This window comes from Heliangelus exortis, chromosome Z, assembly GCF_036169615.1.
Source record: "Heliangelus exortis chromosome Z, bHelExo1.hap1, whole genome shotgun sequence".
In the NCBI taxonomy this organism is placed as follows: Eukaryota; Metazoa; Chordata; class Aves; order Apodiformes; family Trochilidae; genus Heliangelus; species Heliangelus exortis.
In genome coordinates, this window is record NC_092454.1 from 21,487,928 (window position 1) to 21,512,517 (window position 24,590).

At 39.2% G+C, this 24,590-nt stretch overlaps 1 protein-coding gene across 1 annotated transcript; it reads left to right on the top strand.

Moving 5' to 3' along the window:
* The first annotated feature begins 2,120 nt into the window (after positions 1–2,120).
* TMEM38B (transmembrane protein 38B) lies at positions 2,121–18,513 on the top strand. The gene is made up of 6 exons (XM_071731833.1): positions 2,121–2,320; positions 7,742–7,898; positions 10,970–11,154; positions 12,214–12,301; positions 13,930–14,047; positions 15,625–18,513. The coding sequence occupies exons 1-6, from the start codon at positions 2,215–2,217 to the stop codon at positions 15,829–15,831; spliced, it is 861 nt and encodes a 286-aa protein (XP_071587934.1). The 5' UTR covers positions 2,121–2,214; the 3' UTR covers positions 15,832–18,513.
* Positions 18,514–24,590: the final 6,077 nt, after the last annotated feature.

Below are 24,590 nucleotides of genomic sequence, written 5' to 3' on the forward strand. Positions count from 1 at the left end.
GAGGGGCGACATCATTAATGTTTACAAATATGTAAAGGGAGAATGTCAGGAGAATGGAGCCAGACTCTTTTTGGTGATGACCAATATTAGGACAAGGGCTAATGGATGCAAACTGGAGCAAAGGAGGTTCCATGTAAACATAAGAAGAAGATTTTTCACAGTGAGGGTGACAAAGCACTGGAACAGGCTGCCCAGGGAGGTTGTGGAGTCTCCTTCCCTGAAGACATTCAAAACCACCTGCATGCGTTCCTCTGTGACCTACACTAGGTGGCCCTGCTCTGGCAGGGGGGTTGGAGCCGATGATCTCTCGAGGTCCCTTCTAACCGTTAACACTGAATCTGTGAACAATTTCCATTTCTAAGAATGAACATGATGCCACTCTGTGGGAATAAATGAGTACTGCAAGGAGTAGAAATGGTCTAGCATTTCCACAGCCTATGGGATCACTACAGTTTAGTATCACTAAACTCTGTAACTCTTATGTTGCACAGACACATGTCATTGTTCAGTGTAAAACAAAATGATGGTGAAGTGATTTCTGCCAGAGAATGCAGCTTACTAGCTTAGTTTTTCTTACTATGTATCAACTGTGGCAAAGCAATATTCTGCTTTAGGAAACAAACTGCAGATTCCATGCCTGCGCATAAGCACGACAGGAAAGAAGAATTTAAAATGTTAATAAAGCAAGAGATCAATTTGGCTAAATCATGAGCTCTTCATGTAGATGAAATGAAGGATGGGAATGTCCAGAAAAGAGAAACCAGCTACATGCATATGGTGCAAGCATTAGGAAGAAAACAGTAACTAGACAAGCAGAAAGAGGCGTTTACAGTGAGAATTTATTATGTAATTATGGTACTGTTAGAACAAAAATCAACAAAAAGAATGGTTTGCTATTCATTGCAAGGGGTAAATATTCTGGGGAAAGTTCAGGTGATTGCTATCTTTCCCTGCATAAAACTTAAGAAGATGATCTTACAGCTACTCCAATTATTTCCTGAAATTAGTTCTTGGTGAACAATGAACAAGAACTTCACCACATAATGTGCAAATCTTAAGTGCTACCAACAGTTTACCAGCTTGTGGAAACAGAACGAAAAAGGCAAAAGCACTGCCTTTCTTCAGTAGACAAGCCATCCAAAAGCTCACAAACCAGTAAATTTAACTTGCATACCCAGGGAAGAGAAAGTTAATATGCTGAAAAAATTAGGGTATCAAAAACCCCTAACATGGGTCAATCAAGAACAGTGTCATCACAACATAATTTCTTTTATTATCAAGTGAGCCAGTCTGGTAGACAAAGAAAACACAGAAGTTATATTTTGAGTTAGCATATTTCCAGTAATGTTTCACTTGTGAAGCTTATGAGTAAACTAGTTTTGTTGAAAATACAGTAGCACTTAAGGAAAACCTGGTTATAGATCTACCTTTACAAGACAAAACTGCTAATGATTGCCTTCACTGTCAAAACAGATGTAAAAATGTGTTAAAAGGGTTTTTGCTGAGGTCTGATGGTGATCTGGTACCACAAATTATTAAAAAGTGACCAACAAATGACATCAACGTGGGATTCGTGTTGGCAGTCCCAAATACTGATGAACTGTTCTACACCGGGGAGGGTGAGGGGAACAAACACCAAAAGTTACAGGCAACAAACGCACTTGTACCCAACAAATACTGTGCCCTGTGCCTAACAGGCAGCTGCAGCAACGTGAAACAGGGAAGCACCACGAGTGCAAAAAAGGCTCGGGGGGCCACAACCAATCTCAAGCTCATCATGAACAAGGCATATGAAGATTTTGTAAAAAATGTCACTAAAAAATACCCCGTGGAGGTGTTAAGTGTTCAGCGAGGCAAAAAACGGCGATAAAGGCGAGGGGAACCAGCGGCACGGCGCAGCCCGGGGCGGCTTGGAAAAGAGCTGAAGGCGATGTGCCTGCCAGACCCCCGCGGCCTTTGCAGGTGTGGGCAGCCTAGCGAAACACGCCTCCGGACCCGCGGAGGGCCTGGCTGGGCTCCGTCGGGCCAACGTGGTTGTGTCCCGGCCAAAGAGAAGGCAACGAACCACCGCCATCTTCTGCCGCCGTGAAACGCGGCTGCTCGGCCCCGCCCCGCAGCTGACGGCGGCCGGCAGGGACCAAATTCCTCTGAGGCGGTAGCGGTTGCCTCACTGGGTGGCCGTTCCGCGGCTCACCGTCCCGGTGCCGCCGGGCCATGGAGCTGTGGCAGATGCCGCTGCTCTTCTCGAACCTGCCCATGTTTCCCTTCTTCGACCTGGCGAACTACGTAGCCTCCGTTATGGCGCTGAAGGAGCAGCGGGGTGAGTGGGGGCGGTTGGCCGGGCGGGACGGAGACCACTCCCCATGTTGCCCAGTCGTCCCCCCGTGTTCCCCTGTCCTTTTCCTGTGTCCCCCGCTGTGTTTCTCCATGTTGTGACCCTCCCCCCTCATGTCCCCTATCCGTACCAAGCCCCGGTGGGTGAGGGTGTCTACCACGCAAGACGGCGGGGATGAGTTGGGGGGGGGGGGGGGGAGGGGAGGGGGGGGGAGGGGGGGGGCCGGAGGGGGCAGGGGCTGAGAGGCCCGGGGAGCAGGAGAGGCCGAGCGGCACCCGGGGTAGCGTGCGTCGGTTGGGGCTTTGCCTGGGTCTCTGCGAGAGCTGGGGGTGTCTGGGCCGGGGTGGGGTAGAGCACCTTCGGGTGCCAGTAAAAGGGAAAAAAGTACTGAAGTTGTCTTTTGTCCCCCACTGAAAAAAAATCTGTTTTTAATGACGTCCAGTCGCTAAGCCGCAGTTCTCTGCATACTCCCACAAACTCTCGGGTGGCTTGTGTTTCGCTCGGTATAGCGAGAGGTTTCTCAGCGCTCCTCGTGGCTTCTGAAGTGAGAGAGCCCGGTGAGCCAAAGTTCCACTTTTGCCGCCGAAGTGTTGCACAGACCTGGAGCGTGTGCTGCTGGGGCTCTGCTGGCAGCCTCGTCCTTCCCCCTCCCGTGCTTAGCCTCTGCCGTCGGCTGGTCTGGCATCCAAATCCAGATGTTTTCTGTTAGTCCCTAAGTGTGCAAATCCCATTCTCTGCAGCTTTGGCTAGTCAGCCAGTTAAAAAATAAGGTCTAGTTAAATGCAGAAACCACACAGGAAACCCCTGGCTGAAATATTCTTACTTTTTCAAAGCTAGAGGCATGGGTGAAATCAGACAGTTCTTTCAAAACCTTTTTGCAGTGTAAGATTTTGAAAGTCCCAAGAATAAACGGGCTTTTCTAGAAAACCATTTGCACTCTGGTTGTTGGCCCCAAGCTTAGTTTTCAGTTGTCACAAATGTAGATACTAGTGTGGCTTGAATGTTTAGAATATGTACTTATGTGGCTTTGGACAGCTGCAGTAACTGTGCATCCCAACCAATAACCATGTAGGAAACGAAGCTGGCTTTCAGTATTATAGTGCGTATTTGGGTGCTTGCTTCAGATTTTTGAGGCTCTGTGCTGTTTGTTTGGTCCCTTTCTGAGTGTGTCAAGGTGAAGTTTGCTTCTTGCTGAGTAAGTGCACTTAGCAGGCTGTGAAAACTGGTATGAAATGCTTATGTTTGCTAGTATCTTTGCCAAATTTTGTTATTACTCCTAAAATTCTTTCTGGGTGCAGAATTGTGTCTTTGTATATTATAACTCCATTCAAAAAGAAACTTACTTTCTAAAGGGATTTTACATTATCATGCAGTACTTTTAAACATTCCTCTGTAATGGAATTTTAAGGCCAGGATGAGAGGAGTCTCTCTGCTTCACTAGCCATCAGCACGGCTTCAGCGAGACATCACCTGGGGACATTACAAGTGTTGTCTCAAGTCCAGTCAGATCTATGCTGATCATGTTTTTTGCCTTGATGCTTAATTGCTGGAAACTTCAGAATTCTTGAGTATCCTCTAGTAATTAATTGCTGTAATTCAGGCAACTGCATGCTGGGCTTTTTCTCACTTGTAACCAATTTGATCTGAACATTAAATTGTAATTGAAGTAGCAGTAATTATGAAATACTCAGGATGGATGTATTATCACTGATTAATATTCCCTTGGCCTAACTATATATTCTTTTTGGAAACCTAAACCAAGTAGGTATACTTCGCAGGAGAAAACTGGCTAAGCTTAAGTGGCTGGTGATCAAATGTATGTGATAAAGTCAGACCCGCATTTGTTTTATCCCATATTACACTCATGAAAATACCACATGTCCTCACTGCTTAGAAAAAGGTTCAGTGTGGGTATTTGTATCTCGCATGGGTATACACTCTAGCTGGGACTTGTATAGTCCTTCTAGCTCTATTTTCTTGCTCACGCTTGTGAATGCTGGTGAACTACAACAGCCAGTGAACGATAGCCAACATGCTGCTTTCTGCATGTTTTAAGCTAAGAGTTCTTGATTAGCGCATTTAGGATTGCTTAGGACTTGCTCATTTGTAACTCCAGTCAGGTATAGAACTAGCAGATTTCTTTTTGGGGACTGAGGGACTGCAAAAGGTGTTGAGGGTGTAGAATGTGTCATATTTGGAAGGAATGTGCTGGTCTTGTTCTTTCAAGATTACATGATTTTGTTGAGACAACTAATTATGTTTTAGCATAGTTTTGCAAAATTCAATCTGACTCTCTAAATCTTTTAAGTTAATTGATGTCATCATATACAGTTGTACCAGACTTCTAGAAAAACCTCTCAAGTTCTTCTGGTTTGATCTTTACACGTGTATGTGGTATGCCTGATTTGGAATGTGTTGGAAAAGTTAAAGCAGATCTTGTCCTCCTGGCCGAAATATGTTGCTGGCAAGGTTGTTATATTATTGTTGTCTAGAAACAACATTTAACACTGTACTCAAAAATAGGTCTTCAATTTTGAAACCTTATCTTTACTTGGAAAGTGAAGTATACCATTTGGAAGGCTAGTGGCCTTTTAGCAAACCGTATTTTGCATGGCTGTATGATGCCTCATTGGTTTTACAGGATGCATCAGTGGACAAATAAAAACAACCACTTACTTAAAAACCCACTTAAAATTGAACTTACTTTCTGAACGTTTACATCACAGTCATAATTTAGATATAGCAATGCTATGATAAACTTTAAAGTAGTATCAGTGGTTTTTGCTTCATTGTCTTCTACGTTGATTATATTTCTTCTTAGAAGGCAGGTATGAAATGTTAATACTGGTGTTTGAGTGGAGAAAATCTAATATTTACCAACAGAAAAATCTTTAAATCCAGTAGATTTTCCAGTCTCTTGTCCTTTTACACCTGGCTTTTAGTAAGGAAAGTGAAGAATAATGAAAAAGTTTTCACAAATTACATGAGACAAGGCAGGTTGAACTAGAAACTATATCCAATGTCCAATAGAAATAAATTTAAACCTTTTCAATCCTGATACATTAGCATCTTCTTTCTAAGCTTTGTTTCATTAGTTGCAGTCAATGTCCCTGTGTGTGAAAAATAAAAGCAATGTGTTGAACTCAAAGACACAGCACCTGGAGTGCTTTCCTTTCATTATCTTAGTAGTCTGACTGAACACCTGGTGGAGCGAAGAAGCAGCTGAGTTTCAGTTAGCCAGCTCTCAGTCATGCTGCATTTTGTAGGGATGGAGGAGGTGGTTTGATATTTTGAGAAGGCCACCAATGAGATATTAAGGTCATTACTTCTCTGCTAGTGCAAGGAGAGAAGCTTCATGGTGTGAGGTTAGTGGTTGTTGTATGCCTACCTGGCAATGCATGTCCAAAGTGTAAGATTTAAAATTTTTTTTTAAAAACCTCGTCTGGAGGTTGACAGTTTTTGGATGTGGAACCACCTGTCATGATCTGGTTACCAGTCTTGCTCAAAGGCCAGATTACTGTGCAGATTAGGTCCCGTATTACTCCTGTCCAGGAGTTAAAGCTTATACATAATGTGATAGCTGATCTATTAGCAGTACTCCCCTTTTCCAGAACATGTTCCCATGTGATTTATGTTGGCTGCTCTGTTAGATGGATTTTCTCATCATCTTGGGAAGTTTGGGATGTTTCTTTTCCATATGGTCACATTGTACTGTAATGCTACAGCAGCACTTAGTGGAGTTATTCAACAGAGAGTACTGCTTAATATGGGGGTAGGATACTCTCTGTTACAAGGAAAGGAATTCAGTCCTTTCACGTTAAAGTACATATATAGTAATACTTTTAATGTAGAGGTGTCATTAAACAGAATAATTACATGAAAGAAGAAAGCTAATGTAGTTCTTTTGGACCAGAGAGTGTCCGCTTAGTAAAATCTTTCCCGTCTTTTTTCTTGAGTGTTAATTTTTATAATTTTTTTAATTGAGGAAACCTCAGTATAGTAAGCACAAACCATTAATATTTTGTGTCTCGCCCTTTTCAAATATGTTGGTGAAAACAGGTCCACGCTCAGTTATATGGGATCTGGATGTAATAGGCTACATTGTATTTTTACTTCTGCTGTTAATTACCATTAACAGGCTTTAGAATTTTCTTTTGTTAGATGAATGTAATTGATAACTACTTTGGAGAATGGGTTGTACACAGTAACAAGACTAAGAGCATAGCCAATGTGGAACACCAGGTGCTGCAATATGGAAAATAAATTATGCAATAGTTTTTTAAAAATTGGGATGTTATTTTTATTCAGATATTCTTTAATACTTAGGAGTGCTCATTTTTTTACTGGCTGTTCCATAGGAATTTAGGTAGTGATACAATATATGGTAGGTGTGCCAGCACTGAACCTGGAACAAAGTTCTTAATACCTTTCATGAAATGAATTGTATTGAGAGCACTTTATTCTCTTTAATTCATAGGAGCTTCCCATCTTGCTTCTTTTCTCACAAAAATGCTTGAAAAACCAAAAGCTTCTTCTTTGTGCTGGGGTCATGTCAGTTTTCATTTTAGGGCAGACACTAGGTTTCATTTCTCCTTTTGTGAACTAAAGGATTTGGACTATAGAAAATTTAAACTAGTTTAGGCAAACAGGGCTCTGCACCTGTGTGAAGGGAAACCTTTGGCAACATTAGACTTTTGATGATCTTCAGAGGTCCCTTCCAACTCTTGACATTCTGTGAAGTGGAAGGAAATATGCAAAACAACAGCTTGAGGATATTTGTGACTTTTTGGTAAAGTGCACTGGTTAAGACATCCCATTACCTCCAATGTAATATTTTTTCTGTTCAGAATTGCAGGTGAAACTACTTAATAATGGTTTTGGATACTGCTTTCATTTTGGTCAGCAAACACAGCAGGGCATTATAAAGGCAAACAGTGACCTTGAATTAATGAACACTCTAAATGCAGAAATAGATTTTGTTAATACGTGTCCCAAAAGTTACCAGTACCAATCCTGACTAGATCAGCAAAGCCACCTACATATTTTAAATAAAAACTTGAAAGCAATTGTGTATCTATGCCATAATGTTAATGAGACCTCTCAGCTGTGCTCTGAAAGCTTCTTCTTCTTGATAGCCAAATAGTTATATAATAATAAACCAACCCACAAAAGTTGTTCAGTGAAAAAAATTTCACTTTTATTTAGATAGCATATGCTTAAGTCAGCATACTCTGAAGTTTGTATTTCTGAAGATTTATTCTGTGAAAGCCTAGAGGTTTCTGCAGGATTTTTCATTAACTAAAGAAGCAATGTTGGACTTAATTATTTGAAGAATATTGACTTTTAAAACACTATGTGATTCTCAAATGTTTATATCTATTGATGCATCCCTTCTCTTTGTTTCAGGAGCTGTGGAAGTGGCAGTCCAAAGTCCAATTGCCTGCTGGTTTAGTGCCATGCTTTATTGCTTTGGTGGTTCAGTTTTGTCTTCAGTGATGCTTGCAGAACCTCCAGTAACATTTCTGGCAAAGGGCACAAATATTCTACTGGCATCTTCGGTTTGGTAAGCAGGCATAATTGAGTTAGATGATGTAGTGTTGGTTCTGAGGTAGCTATACTTTGTAAAGTGAGATTGAACCTTCAAGCTTCCATGTAGAACAGAAGCTTAACTTTAACATATTATGGATTTGGATACTATTTCTTCATCCAGAACGTTACTGCAGCAAAGTAGCTGTTATGATCCTGTTCTATAGGAACAAAATGTGTGTAGGAGAGAATTCTTAGAGGCTATTTTAGAACAAAGTGCTCAATCACTAAGCTAGGCTTGCCTTTGATTTTTAGAGTGTTCTCATTTAAAAAGCTGAAAACATTATTTTGGAGTAAAGTGGACATCAGTTACTAGGTTTTTTTCTGGATATAGGTAATTCATAAATGCAGCATGGTTTTTTTGCAGTAGGTCTTGAAGCCCTGAGTCTAGCTGATAGAAGAGCTTTGAACTTTTCTGTAATTGGGAATTTAAGACACAGATCTTCTTTCCTCTAGTAGTTTCTACTTCCTGACATCCTTTTTTAATGTTTTTTTCCCCGTTCTCAAATGAATGAATGGTTGTTGTAGTGGAATATAGTAGAGAACTTGAATGGGAAATTGGGTATGTGATCGAGGTCGCAATTTGACCTGGTTTGGAATGAAAAAAAAGCACTGGAGGTATTTTCATGTAAGTGTGGCCTTCCACTGGAGTTTTTTTGTTCCAGAAAGTGATCTTTGAATCAAGCTTACCAAAATATGTAAGCCACAGTTGGTGTTTGAACTTAGAAATATCAATTCCTATCTTATCTGTGCCTTGTACCTTCCTTAGGTTTTATAATTGCAAATCTATTGCAGTGGAAGTATGTGTTTCTATCAGTCTGTGTATATCTGTATATTAGTCTTCTGGTCTTAATGTTGCTATGGAATGTGACAGATTTCATTTATGTAAATGCATGAAAGGAATAATGTGCAATAAATAGTGAAGTATTAGCAAAGCTTGTAGGATCTGCTTATGGTTCATATTAGACTGATGCAGGCAACATAGCTCCTTGTTTTAACAAATGACAGGTTAGGAGTACGTCTAAAGAGAACATGATTTCTGTTGAATGTAACATGGTCAAATGCAACTTGCTGTACACAAATATGTTTTTAAATAAGAAGGTATGGGTGTTATGAAACCTTTTAAACTTCCAGGTTTACAGAGTTCTCTCTTCATAAGCATAATAAGTTTAATTCTCAATAATGAATCATGTGAAATGAATTTCCCCAAGCCTTAAGTAAAACTGGAAAATGAAAGAGGGTATGCTGTGCTTGAGTAGTGCTCCTGAATAGTCTGTAGGAGAGTGACATCTACTGGTTAGTAAGTGTCGCTAGCAAAAATTATAGGCAAAAATGCTGTGGTGAAACTGCAATGCTAGGTTCAATCCAGTTACCCGTGCTTCAGGGTCCTAAACCCACATTTTGTATTTGTAAATTAATTTTGCTTACTGTTGCCTGTTGATTACAGGCATTAATTGGCATTTGCAGTAGCCATTAAAATACATACTATCTGTACATCTTTGAGCTCATATCAACCGAGGCTTGGTTGCATGCAAAGGCAATTGACTTTACAATAGGAGAAAAAGGAAAAATACAAGTAGTTCAAAAGTAAGGCTGAAACTCAACATCAGAACTGTACTTATACTGTTAAACTGTAAACTGTTATACTTAAACATAAATCCCAGTTACTTCACTGTATAAGGGAAGTAGGCTGTTGCATGACACTGTATTTAAAAATATATAACTAATATAAGTATATATATATAACTAATATAACTATGTATTTTAAAATATATAACTAAGGCAGGACTTCAGTTAAACTTTACCTGGCGTCGTGCTATAAAAGATAAGCTTTTTTTTTTTTTTCCTCCCAGGGAAAGTCAAATGCTGTTCAGATTTCTATTCTCTAACCATGAAGGATGACTTTTCCTCATTATGATGTCTGGTAGTAGTTCCAAGTGAAGTAAATTAGATACAAGAGGTGTATCTCTCCTTTGGAGGCTGAGTAGACTGGAGAAGAATATAGCCCTAGAAATTTTTGGTAGGCAGCATTAAGCTCCTCACTGTTCTCCATCTGGACATCATACCTTTGAGCACGACTCTTTGATTGCAACCATCTTGCCAACTTCATATCCAGCAAATGGTCCATCCACCAAATCCATATCCTTGCAATTTTGAAACCAACATGCTATGTGGGACAATGTCAAATGCTTTGCACAATGCCAGATAGATGATGTCAGTTGCTCTTTCCTTGTCCACTGATGCCATATCCCATGAAAGGCCACCAGATCTGTGATTTACCCTTGGTCAAGCCATGTTGGTTGGCCACCAACCACCTCCACATTTTCCATGTGCCTTAGCAGAGCCTGAAGGAGGATCTGCTCCAGCTTAGAGTTTCACTGTTAGCTATGTTTACTTTGTTTTAAATGGATCTGATAAAAATATTATAGTATTACTGTGCTTTTAATGCTTTGAAAACAAAAATGTGCTTGTAATTGGCAGTCTGGAAAAGCTAGAACTGGTGGTCACTCAGGTACAAAGTGTGTTTGAAAATAGCTGTGCATTTCATCTGCCATGACACTAACTAATGGGGGCATTCTTGCTGAAGTTATGTAATTCCAATATGAAAGTATGGTGTCAGCATGTAATTTACTACCCTGTTGCAGTCCTTAAAAAACCAACCAAACAAAAAAATGCCCACCAAACAAATGAAAAATAACCCACAAAAAAGGAAACCACAAAGTCAGACACTAATTTAATAATCTGAATTACAAAAACATATGTGAGCTATGGAACAGTTGGTAAACTTCTTCATGTACTTAGATTTTTCTGTGGGACAATGAGTCAGTAAGAACTATTTCAAATTCTGTTCAATGAATTTAGTGCAAGAGCTCAAGCATGCTCAAAAGCGTTTCAGATTTGCTCCAGTATGTCTACCATCCAAAAGAGTTATCAGGTATATCATGCATTATTAGTCATGTTCCAAAAACTTATTTAAAGGTTGTAAGAAAGTGAATTCCCTAGCAAAAACTTTTGAATGCTGCTAATGGGTTTTCCCATGATTTTCAGGTATCTTGTGTTTTACTGCCCACAAGACATATTCTGCCGGTGCTTTAACTTTCTGCCTCTTCGCCTTCTGGTTGCGGGAATGAAGGAAGTGACTAGGACTTGGAAGATAATGGCTGGCGTTGCACGTGCGAACAGTCACTTCAAAGATGCCTGGCTTGTTATGGTTGCTGTGGGCTGGGCCAGAGGTAGCATGCATAACAACTTGTTCTGATGGATTGTGATGTTTTTGAGTGATGTTTAAATGCTAGCCCTTGAGCCCTTCTGGTAGCACCAGTCCTTGCTGTGCTGGATGTGATAGTCCTCGTACAGTCTGTAGTCCCCTAAGGGAAAAAGCCTGTGCAGCAGTTTTTCTGCCTGGATTAAGGGTGACATTGAATGCCTTTGAAGGAATTTCATCTTTTCCCTTCAGGTCTTGTAAGGGCTTATAGGCTGGGCAGTTCATGGCAATAAAGAAGTAGATCTGTGTAGCTTTAGTGCTTCCAACAGTGTATTTCCTCAGAAATTTTGTATTTCCTTACACGTGGCCAGAGAACTTAGTTTCTGATTTTTTTCATTGTAACCACTAATTGATTTTAAATGCAGGAATGGGCCTTCTTGCCTGCCTGCTCTTTGGCATATGACTCTGGAAGTCGCTTTCCTAGGGCTGTATTTTAAGTCATGACATTAAAACCACTTCAGGAAGTAGTAGTGCTGCTTTTGGTTCTGTTTTCTGGATTGTGTTCTGCTGGGGGAAACAACGTGTTAATGTGATGATCTAGTGTATTCTTTTCCCAGGTTATAACACAGATCATTCTCATTAGCCAGAGTGTCTTAACACCTCCTTTTGTTTTGTATTATTTTAATGTAAAAATATATATTAATTTTCCTCACAGAGGGTCTTCATAGCTTATAGATACACTGTATTTACATGATGACATGAAGAATGGTATGATACAACCTCCTCTGGAGACTTCAGTAATTCAGACATTTGTAGTGATGAGTGCATTTGTTTGTAGTGACAAGTGCATCAGTTGAGATTCTATCTATAAAGTTAAACCTGAGATTCTTGTTAAGTAGCTAAACCTCTGAGGTTTCATGTTGGATGTTCAAGTCATGCATGTTTAAAAGATTGGATCAGTCTCTAAATATGAGCTTTGGGTGCCACATTCAGCACCTTGTGCAGCAAGTTTTACTGGGAGCAGTAACAAGGTGTGCAGTAGTGGTAGCATTCAGGAGAGGCTTATTGCAAATCTATGCAATTTCAGGAGCTGGTGGTGGCCTAATTTCCAACTTTGAGCAGCTGGTGAGAGGAGTGTGGAAACCTGAAACCAATGAACTACTGAAAATGTCCTAGTAAGTTTTTTAAAATACTCAAGCTGTGGTTTTGTTAACTCAAATTTACACTTACTTATAGTGGTTCCAGTCACAAAAAACCTTAGTAGGACATGTTTGTACTCAGTGTTTTCCTGTGAAAAATTGGTTTATGATCTTTGATAATTTTAGATGATGTTTAATTGTTTTAGGTTGACAGCACAAGAACACCAAATGGGAAGATGAGTCAAGAAAAAATGAGTTGATGGAACGCAGTACTGAGTCAGGAGGAAGCTGCTGGAAAGCAGTGTTTACTCAATTTTTCTTACTGGGACACGATCTTCTGTCCAAACTAAAGGACAGTGGTACCAGAAGTATGCAAGTGAAGTCTGCCGTTTTGGTGCTTGTTTTGAGTATTATTAAGACAACTTCATTTGAACATTGTCACTCTTACTTTCTCTGACAGTATTGTTTTCCTCTGTAGATACCAGTTATTTGAGAAGGGACAAATTGGTATTCAATATAGCAAAAATGTTTTGCAAGTTAGGAAATGTTACTTTTCTTGTTGAAGCAAAGAATGGGAAACATTACATGGCTCCCAGTTTAGTCTGTACAGTAAAATGATCATGGCAGGCTAGAAAGCCACAATTGTAAGTCAAGATAAGCTCACTGTGGTAATTTCCTAAAATTTGTTTTATCTTTCCCATGTTACTCATGGGTCTTTAGAAATAATAATCATCATCATCATCATCTTTTTTTATAGTTATCTTGCTTTTCTGCAGCCACTCTTAGCAGCAGAATAAAATAAGATAAATTTGTTGCCTTTCCTTTGGCGGTTTTTCAGTTTTTTACGGTTTATGTTAGATGTAGACTTCTGAAATTCCAGTAATGTATCTACACTAGATGCTCTGTGATAACATGGATGTCACCTGTATATGTCACATGTAGATGCAGATTAAGAAATGCACAGAATTTTTCTGCCACTATATTAGTGCTGTCTCTTCAGATGACTTTAGGTAACTGACCAAAGTTCTCGTGTTTTCTGACTGCATGCCTAGCAAAGGATTTGCCACCACACTGAAGATAGCTAGAAGATGTATATCTTTGGATGTTGTAAGTCAACACAAGCAAAACCTGGTAGCAGAGTCCTGGGTCAAGTCAAGTATAAGCTGACTACCCTTATAACCCTAGAACTGCTGGAGTGTCAGTGGACCAAACTTCTTGTTTTTCAGCAGCTTAAGCAACTCCTTGGAATAACTAACACCTGGAGTATAGGAAAGGAACATTTTTTGAAGTCCAAATAGTGCAAGCTTTGTGATCTAACTCTTCAGTAAGATATATTGGGAGAGGAAGAAGGGGAGTGGAGGCTGATGTATAGAGTCTGAATAGAGGCATTGATTTGAGGAGGTTTTATCAAATACGAGTTTGTGTGGAAAGTAGTGCTGAACTTCATGCTTGTCCATATTATGGGCAGAAAGCTTAATAGTATATAAAGTGAAAGTTGTGTTTTAATTATATCTAGGTTTTGCACCTTGTCACTGTTACCACTTGTTGTAATTAGTTCTATTAAGACATAATTCTTTTGCACATTAAGAACATTTATTGCTTTCCAGGTCATGGCATCTTTGACTGTAGAGTAGAGAAATTAATGCTGTTTGTTTGATTTACAGCCCTGTGAAGGTGACTTTGATAGGAGCAATTCTTTTCACCCTGCAACACAGCCAGTACTTGCCAATAGCAAGACACAATCTTATGTTTTTATACACTATCTTTCTTGTTGTCTCCAAGGTAAGAATGTGAAAGTATTGCAAATAACTGAATAACAGAAAATATTTTATTTCATTATATTGGAGCAAAACAGTTCTAACACAGACATTCTATTACAATTTAGAATGCATGCTTCTGGAAGGTCAGCTTCTACTTATGTATTAAACCTGTGTCTAGTTCTCTATACATGAGCAGAACTGAAGATGTTTTCTGCTACTAATACTGTTCAATGTATGGGGGGAAAAAAACAACCCCTAAAACAACACAAAAAAAGGAACCGGTGCTTTTGGCGTAATCTCAAGCAAAGTGTATGGTTGTGGAAAGAAACTCTGCTGTTCTTTCAGTAGCTGCTTAATGCTTTCCTTGTACCTACCTGTGTAGTCAGTCATCTAGGGGTTTGCAAAGCAAGAAACTAGATTCTTACCTAGCTTGGAAGTATTTGCAAAGTAAGTGTTCTGGTGGAAAGAGAAAGTATCTCAAAACCACTTTGAAATAACTGTAACTATTTTTATAATAAAATAGATACTTATTCTCTACTGAATCCTTTAATTCCACCATTTTATTGATTTCCAGGGTGCTCCCCGTTTTCAGGATTATTAGCTAGTAAGAAAATGTAGTCTGTGTCAGCAGTAGTAGTCTCTGGTGATCTTAAGAGCATGAGGGCTGTTGCTGAAAAGACTTGAGACTGTCTTAAAGTGGTAGTTGCCAGTCTTCTTTCTGAGAAGTAGCTGATAAGTTTTAATTCTAGAGAAGTTGCTGTGGGGAGCAAAGACTTGAAGCTGATGCTTATGATTCTCCACTTAGAGCAGGAAAGGCATTGTTGAACTGAGGATGCTGGGAATGGAGAAGGAAAGAGATTTTATTCTGGAAATGAGAAATTAAAGCTGTCTTCAGAAGCTGGCTGTTAGGCTGCACTGATGTGGACAAGCTCTTAAACTGAGGGTCATACAGGACAATCAGGAGCTTACCGATCTACTTAACTAATAAAGCAACAGTTTGTAATAGTGTCTTGCTTTAGAAACTTTTCATGTCTCTGACAACTTTAGAAACTGTTGCAATACAAACTTGTCCAGTACCTGAATCTACAGAACAGTTTTTTAATCCTGATTCAAAGTTACGTATTTGAAGGAATTTCCTCCTGAGTCTGTCAATATTTTGGAATGAGTATGAATTTCTGAAATTCAAACTAAATTCTGTCTGTGCATATATATATATATATATATACTTGCACGTTGCATTCTTTTAACTTAAATGGAAGTAGCCTGCCCCTTTACAGTTTCTCAGTTTGAACAAGGTACAAAACTTATACATAAAAGTTGCTGTTTATCTTAGTTGTATGACATTAAATGTTGTTTACTCTTAGGATGAATTTAGTAAACCTTAAGGTTTTTGAGCATATGGTTTATATATAGTTGTGTGAAGAGCACAGGTCAGAAAAAAAAAGCATTCTTTTATCAATTCAAGCTAAAAACATGTTTATGTTTTGGTGGTGTTGTCTCAGGATCATGTAAAAATTAGAAATGCCATTCAGCTTTTAGCTTTTTTTTAGTTGCTCTGGCATTAAAACATTTTTTTAACTTCATCCTTGTTCTCCCTAGGTAACAATGATGTTGACAAGATCTGCAGCTTCTCCATTTGCTCTCTTTGAGGCTGCATTAGGCCACATGTTCTTCAGATTGCAAGAGACACCACCCCAAGTGAAGGGTGAAGGTGCCTCATCTTCCAATGACGCTTCAGTCTGTGGCCGATCTTCTGAACAATACCGAGATAGTGTTAAGAAAAAACAAGCAAAGAAAACAGAATAAGTGGTGCAATATCCTCAATGGTCAAAACCTTTGAAGATGTTTGTACTTCAGAGTATACTGACTGAGATATTTGTTTGAAGCAATGCATATGTGGAGAGAACAGGGTTGCATACTACTGTGTTGTTTGCCTTTAGAATGTGTTTTGTAAGCTGCTGTTCAGATGTCTAAATGTACATGTTGAATTTTTGAGTTAAAAATCAAATTTTTATAGTGCTTATAAGTTTACTAACTTTTGTATTTATAATTAATTTAAATGCTTACATGCTAAAAAGATAGTTTCAAGATGTCACAATCAGCTTGGGTTTTTTCTCACATATCACTTGTTTCAATACTTCCTCCCCCTCCTTTTATTCTTATATTTTGTTTGGATAGCATGGATTTGTGCTGCCAAGTGTTCACAGCATGTCCCAAATAAGAAAGTAATCAACTGAGTAAGGCTTTATCATTGCACTGTAAATCCATGAAAATGTACCAAACCAATGCCTTTAACTAGAAAAATAAGTGAATTACTATTGTAATTCACATTGCACTGGTTTAGATTTTCTTCATTTACTTAAGCATATGTTTTCATATTGTCCTATTTTTTAAAATAAGAGTGAGTTATCTAATACTGTTTAAAATCTTTACAGTTAGCAAGTAGGAACATTTCAGTAATTTTGTTGTTGCTTACTTTGACACTTTATTTGCAAGCATTTGACATATAGCTGTTTCTCCTGTTACATAAGTGATTTACATGTGGTTTGTAGCTATCTTTCCAGTTGACTGGGGCTAGACATCTGTGCCTGCACTTTTATCCCAGCATATGGGAATTTGGAGACGTTACATTTCGTAAGAATATTTAGAGGAATCTTCCATTGATGTGCCAATTTTTAGAACAAGTTAAAATATTCTTACAGAGTAGAAGAAGAAGATGACAAATATATTTGTCTTCAGAGTGTACTATTTTGAGGAGTATTCTTCAGCAAGAGGAGAAAGAATTAATCTTTATTAAGGGTAGCTGAGGAGAATGTGGAGGGAGATCAGGTTTGAAAAGGCAAAATTCTTATTCCAGGTACATGTCTAAATTTATGACAAAACTGTCACCAGTGCTGTGCTTAGGTTAGAAAAGAAAAAGATACCAAAGAAATTTGTGCTTGTCTGGTCACATTTCCATGGTGGTGAAAAACCAAAACCATTGAACTCACAAGATTGGAATCCAACTTTATAGTGTATGTGCTGAACCTTGTAAATCTAAAATGAGTATTTTCTTCAGCAATGAAAAATACTTTTTAAAAAGAACCACCGACTCTTTGGACAAAATAACAGTCACATTCCTGACATTTTAACACTAAAACTTGGTGTACAGTTACAAATGCTTGGAGTATTCACTTGCAGGGTGTCTCAGATTATTGTAGCTTGGAGAAACTTGAAATTGCCAACTAACTAGTTAATAATCAACTAATTTTTTAGTAACACCATCAGAAGTTTTATGTCCACAGTTTTTAAACTTCTGGATGTTTTTTTGGAAAGGTGTAATATGGTATACCATATTACAAGAACCCTACAAACTGGCTTGTTGTATGAAACTGTGTTGCACAACTGTGAAATAGTGGCTGATAAATGGCTACTCTTATCCCAAGTAAATGTGAAAATATGCTTAGACTAAAGTTCTAACAAATTTACAACTTGAAGGAAAGTACCTGGGTTTTATGTCCTTTTGGATTTAAAGAAAACAATTTTTAAAAAAGAGTTGTTTTTCTTGACTGAACACCTTAAGAGAAAAACAATCACACTAAAAATTTATATTGTGAGACAGAACATAAGTTATGCTGGAAGAAATCCTGTTGTAAGCATTATGAAAACAAACAATGTTTATAGATCTCACAGGCTTCTTAAGGATGAGTGGTCAAAAGGGCTCTGTCCTAAGAGGTTACATGCAAGTGTTCTGAGAACTGATTTTTTTTATAATACAGAAAAGATAACCATTTGCACAGGGTTTAATCTGAATTCTTTAGACTTTAATACAGTCTGTCCAGGATGCCTTAAATAAACAATTACTTCCTGGTTTTCATGGGGATAATTCTATATGTTTGCTAAACTTCTCTGTGTGAGATGGTAAGAATTCCTTGTAGCTGTTATGTTCTGGTAAGGCATGTCAGATTCGGCAGAACTGTATACATGAACTAGTCGACTGTATCTAATTTTGTTATTGTCCTAGTAAAATTAGAAGCAGTTCTTTTGTACTAATATAATATTAAGGTTTAGAGTTGTTTTATCAGCTCAGTCTTCAGGCTGGAAGGGCCTGTTCCCCATAAATCCAATTGTTATTCTCATTCATCAGTTCTATTAAGCATGCCTAATTTTTATAAAAAAATACCTCAAGATACTTCATTCTGAGGTCTAAATGAAGCCTTACAAACAATAGCAACAAACAGCATTTGACATTGAGAATAAAAAATATGTTGTAAATAGTAACTTGCATTTGTTTTTATAAAGCTGCCCTGTTAAGCAGTCGAATGCCTTTTGTGAAACATGTTAAACTGTGCAGTAAGGAACACAGCAATATGAACACTGATGGAGAAATGCATTAATGTTCTCAGGCAAGAACAGCCTATTGCACACTGAGTTTTATTTACAGTCAAGAAGTAGGATATCAAAACGCCATAACAAATAAAAGCTGCTGCAACTATGCTTGATAAACTACTGAATGCATATGTCCGACATGTTCTCTGAAGGAGGAACGTAACAGGTTGCTTCTGGAAGAGGAACAGAGTAGGTTGTGACAAGTGGTGTCCCTCAGGGGTCTTTATTGTGTATTGGGACCAATGCTGCTTAGTATCTTCATAAGTGACACAGTGGGACCAGGTGAACCCTCAGCAAGTTTGCAGACCATACCAAGCTAAGTGGTGCAGCTGACACACCTGAGGGCTGGGATGCCATCCAGAGGGTCCTGGACAAGCTCCAGAAGTGGGCCTAGGTGAATGTCATGAGGTTCCACAAGGCCCAGTGCAAGGTCCTATGCATGGGCAAAACCAACTCCCTGGGACTTCCCAGGGCTGGGGGATGAAGGTGTTGAGAGCAGCTCAGCTGAGAAGGATGTGGGGGTACTGGTGCCTGAAAAGCTCAGCATGAGCTGGCAATGTGTGCTTGCAGCCCAGAAAGCCAGTTGTATCCTGGGCTGCATCAAAAGACGTGTGTCCAGCAGGTTAAGGGAGGTGATTCCACCTCCACTCTTTTGAGACCTCACCTGGAGTAGTGGGTCCAGTTCTGCAGCTGTCAGCACAAGAAAAATCTGGAGCTATTAGAGCATGTCCAGAGGAGGACCACAAAAATCACCTCAGGGCTGTCTCCCATGAGGATGGGCTGGGAGAATCCGGGAGATTCAGCCTGGAGAAGGAAAGGTTCTGGGGAAACCTTAATGCAGCCTTTTCATTACTTAAATTGAACTAGTTTACTAGAAACACGAGGACAAACTTTTTCTGGACCTGTAGTGATAGGACAAGGGGTAATGGTTTTAACTTCAAAGAGGGTAGACAGAGATTAGATAAAAGGAAGATACTTTTTAAATGAGGATGGTAAGACACAGGAACAGGTTGCCCAGAGAGGTGGTAGATGCTTCTCCCTGGAAATACTGTCAGGCTGGATGGGGCTTTGAGTGACCTGATCCAGTTGAAGATATCTCTGCTCACTGCAGAGGGGTTGGACTGGGAGACCTGTAAGAAGACCTTCAAAATGAACCATTCTATTATTCTTTCATGAAAACAAAGTTTCTTCAAAGTTAATGAAGCATGCGGTCAAGATGGTTGAAACAGCCTTACTGATTTTGGGAGCAGATAGTGCTAGAGGCATACAGTTCTTGTGAAAGGACATTAAAAGTAAGAAACATGAGTATACTTTGTTGATTTTGGCTAAAAGTTTATCAACCTTTCTGACATGCTTTTCCTGGATGATTTATATAGAGATTATTCCTTGTGGTAGTCACTTCAAATCAGACCTGTAGTTTGGTCAGATTTTTTCTCTCCCTTGAAAGATGATCAGTTATTAAACACCTGAGTATCAAGGCTGGAGATATATATATGTATATATATATATACCCTTTTTGAGGGCCACTGAAAGATTTTTTGATCCAAAGCTCCTCAGCACACATTCTATTTTTTGAAAATATTATCTGTTTATGATCCTGAGATGTTTATGGAATTATATAGAAGTATATCTGAGTGTCTGCCAGTGGAATTTGAGGATACATTTAAGGGCAATTAAGACTATGCTGAGCAAGATGAAGATTTATGTGGCTCTTCTGTTGTTACTGCAGAATGTTAGAAAAATCACAGGTGAAGAAACGAGTTTTTTACTGAAGAGAGTACAGTTAGTTACATGGCAAGTTCAGTTTCATAGGGGTGACTTCTGTGTTCAGACACTGTTTGTATGAAAACTTTGCTATCTTTACTTACCAGTCACTGAAGTGTGGCTCTGAGTATCCCAAAGTGAGCTGCTGTCCTGCAAAAGAGGTGATTCTTTGCTGTTTGCTTTCTGGCTCATGAAACCCTAAAACAGCAGGAGGGAGGCTTAGGGCTTTAAGTGATCCTTTCAAGTTGAGCAAAGGGAAAGAATGACGCATAGAGAGAGAGAGAGACCCATCTTTCTGAACAGCTGCCTTTGTATTAGTTGTGGCATGTTCTTTGGCTTCAATCCAGTTGTCCAATATTTACAAGATTTACATTGCAGTAATTTGGGTATCCACTCCTGTGACTAGTACATAAATGTTTTCTTTTTAGACTAAACTTTCTGGATTAAAAAGTTCAAAATCAGATTGGATTCTTTGGAATCCACCTCTCCCATGGGTAATCCAGATGTCCTGTAAATGGCTTTGATTTATAACTGTCTTGCCAAAAATATAGTTACATAGAAATGAAATGTATTGGTGACTTTTTCATTCCCTTGTTTGTATCTAAATCTCATGCTTATTTCAGGCTAGAGAGACCACTGGGCTGATCCTCTATTTGCTTCTCAGAAGTGGGCCCTTGCTTTGTTAGTTTTATCTTTTCTTATAAATCAAAAGCAGTTCTTTTGTCTCTGTGCAGTTCAGTCTGTTATTTGTAGAACATTTTCAGGAGGATAGGTGAAAGAGTATTCTAGATGTATGAATTATTAGTATTGATTACAGTTGTTCTGTTGAGGGTTTCTTTCCAGCTGAAAATGGGTTTGACTGAAAAGAGCCATATTTTTGCAGAAAAAACTGTACTAGTGGAAGTTCTTTTTAATTCTGTGTAGCAAAAATAAAAAAGCAGTAAGACTGGTTTTCTTTTTAAAAATAGGTATTTTGTGTAAAATTTTCCCCCCTTTATTTTAACTAGATATATAATTACTTATGGAAAATTGACATTTAATTAATCATGGGAAAATGCTTAAAACCTTCAACAAAGTTAATTTTTTTTTAAAAAAAGTAATTTTTCTTAGCTGCATTGTTCCTTGGTATGTAGTATAAGAAAATCATTACATTTTCTTAGGTATTCATGGAGAATAGTAAACCTAATTTCAGTGAATATCTGGCCTGTGTGTGAAATGCATCCTTTTTCTTTTCCAAACAAAATATGTTTTTGAAAGGATCCTCATACTGCAGCTGGAATTTTTCTGAATAATTTACTGATAATACAGTATTTTAAAATCTTGCATAGTGGGGAGAAAAATTCTTACCTTGTCAGGTTGTGGTCATGTGGTAAAGTTACAGATGACTTGCCTTAACTGTTCAGATTGGGGTTTATTTCAATACCGTGGTAATAAAGAGAGGTGTTGTAATTTTCTGATATAAGCCACATTAAAATATTTTTTCACATGTTGATGTGCCTCAAAAAGCTTCATGCTAAAACAACAACAACAAACAAAAAAGAATCAATTAGTCTTGCTGTCAGCAGTCCTGTCTCTTCCTTTCCAATGTTACGCTGATGCTGGAAATACCTGTTTAAGCCTATCACATAGTGCTATTACTAGGGAGAAGGTATTGATTTTAACTTGTACAAACTCACACCATTCTGCTTCCCATTTTATAAAACAGAGCATCTCAAGCAAGTGGGAAAAGCATTTGTTTGCCTGCCTTGGGGCTGGTGTTACGGAAATATAAACAGTCTCCAAAGACAAAGCAAAATGGGAGAAGTGTTGAAACTGGCATAGATGCAGTGCTAAGCTTCTGCCTTGGTAGTGAAGCTTCAGCAGCCAGAAGGAACATCTGCAGCAGAGGCAGATTCTTCATCCAGTGGTGTCCTATGCAAGGGTTTACCTCATGGTTGTCAGGACTGTGACTTGTGTGATATAAACAGCCGTAAAATCTGAGAACCATCATCTTATGGAGGCCAGAGTGGGAGCTGTTTTTAGCATTAGGTGAACATGAAGGTTCGTTAGTGCATTAACAGTGAAAATTCAGGTGTCATCCTCCACAGCTCTCTTGGATCTAAATGAGAGTACCTTACCTGTTATATTTATCTTCTTATGTTTACTGTCTCTTGCGGGAGCGGCAAAGAAAATGCGTGCAACCAATATGGTTGATAAACGGACTTCTGGTTTATTGCGCAGCAACTTTTGCTTATATAGTGCTTCCGTGACCACACCCCAGCCACCAACATAACTTTTTATTGGACACCTGGTGTGTTTACCTGTAGCACAGCGAATCCCTGGTGCAGGTAGCACCGGAGTATGGGCCGATCTAATTGGCCTCCCAAACATGGGGTTGGGCATAGCAAAGGGGTTGTACCTCCTACCTCTTCGAGAATATTCAGGAATATTCTCCAACATTCTCCAAACCTCTCTAACATTCCACAACAGTCTCTGACTACAAAGAGTGCTACAAAACTCTTCTATCTTGCCTGGTGTTATTTTGCCTCATATTATTATGAATGGTTAGGGGGTTGTGCCTGAGTTTTGCTGCTTGGTATGCTCCTTTCCACACAAAAGTGTGCTCTTTCATACAACGAATAAATGAAGAACTGTTCAGCATGAAATGGGTAGGTCAAATACCTCTGGTATAACCTGTGAAATAGGCTGAATGCTGCTACTGAATTGTCTGGAGAGCTTGATGTGACCAGCCGTGTTATTGTTCTCAGAGCTTTTTACCAATGGAATTACAGATAAATCATGACAAAGCTTGAGTCAAAATCTCCTTTAGTATGACTGTGATAGCATTTCCATAGCAAAAGCAATTGTGCCCATGAGCTATAAAATCATTTAAGATGTGTTTTAACTAGCAAGACCAAAAAATGCAGATCCTGTTTCCAGCTGTGTGTGATTAGGCACTGGAAGTGCATTGGAGGCTCTTGATACATTAAGGATGAGGCTGCTGCACAAGGATTCTCACGTATCATTCACGGACACACACATACCACTCAGAACTTTAACCACTATGACCACAGACCCTTTGGAGCAAGCAGTGAGCCTAATGCATACCCCTTCCCTCAGGCTTAGCCCCAGGTTTCCTGTAAAAAAATGCACACACCCCTCATGCTCTTCACGTGTTCTTCATGTGCCTTTCTGGTCCAGTGGTGATTTTTGATCTGGAGTCTCTTAATGTGCCTCATTGGGCTCTTTCTGTCTCCAGGCACAGACTGTTCTTATCTTGCTGAGTTGCAGCTTCTGCTGATGGTTGTTGCCTCCTTATCTTCTGGTTAGCTTCATGTGCAGCTTCTCACTGGCAGAGCATGAGAAACTAAAAAGCTTAGGAAAAACACCACTTAGCAACAACTAAACACCAGTGTGCTATCAACATTATTCTCATACTAAATCAAAACCACAACACTGTACCAGCTGTTACAGAAAATTAACTCTTACCCATGCCAAACCACAGCTAGGCAGAAGTCCATTGCTCACAGGCTCAGGCTTCAGTGAATCTCAATACTCATGCTAATGCTAAAGGATTGACTCTGAGTGATTCATTCTACTTAAAACTTCTAATTTAAGCTAAACAACTAGTGTTTATTAACATTTGCTCTTTTAAAGCTTAATCCTGAACACTTAACAGAGGGTACTTGGAACACATTCAATATTTTATTCCCCTTGTAGGTGCAAATTTCCACGGTGGCTTTGATCATTTCAGTCCGAGCACTAAACATACTGTCAGAAGGATTGTGTGTCTTCAGCTTGTATTCACGTGAGAAAAGGTGCTGGGTTCTGGGTTTGCATGTGCCCCTGCTTTTAGAAATAATTAGGGGAAGTGGAAGGGCAGTTCTCTGGAACCATTACAGTCTCTTCTGTGATGGAACCATTACAGTACATCTACGTTTGGGCACATTTTAAAGTCAATTTCCTTGGCCAAGGAAACTTCTTTGAGTGGTTGCATTCTATCTTACAAGCTCTCTATTTAGGGCTTTTCCAACATGCATTTACAAGGCCATATGGATGTGCTGAGGATCCAGGTGGAGAATAAAACCTTGCCGTAGCTCCATTTTCCTGAGAGTATCTTGCTTCTCATAGGGATCTGGATAGGGAAGCAAACAAGTGGGAAATGACATCCACAATGCCCAGTCAGATCGACCAAAGTTGGATGCTAAGTGTCCTTTAGAAAGTAGTCCTCTTTCTATGGGATGGGTGTTCATCACTTGTCTTTCAATGCTCAACCTGCACAGCTTAGCATTCCCACCTCTCACAAGCTAATTTTATGACTGCCAAGGTATGGATTCTTATGAGCATCAGGAGAGTTGGTACCTACACCATCTGAACTGTGCAAGATCTGTGCAGGGGAGAGACTGGGCCTGACATAGTGGAGTCCACCACTAAGATGCTCTCTTCATTCAGTC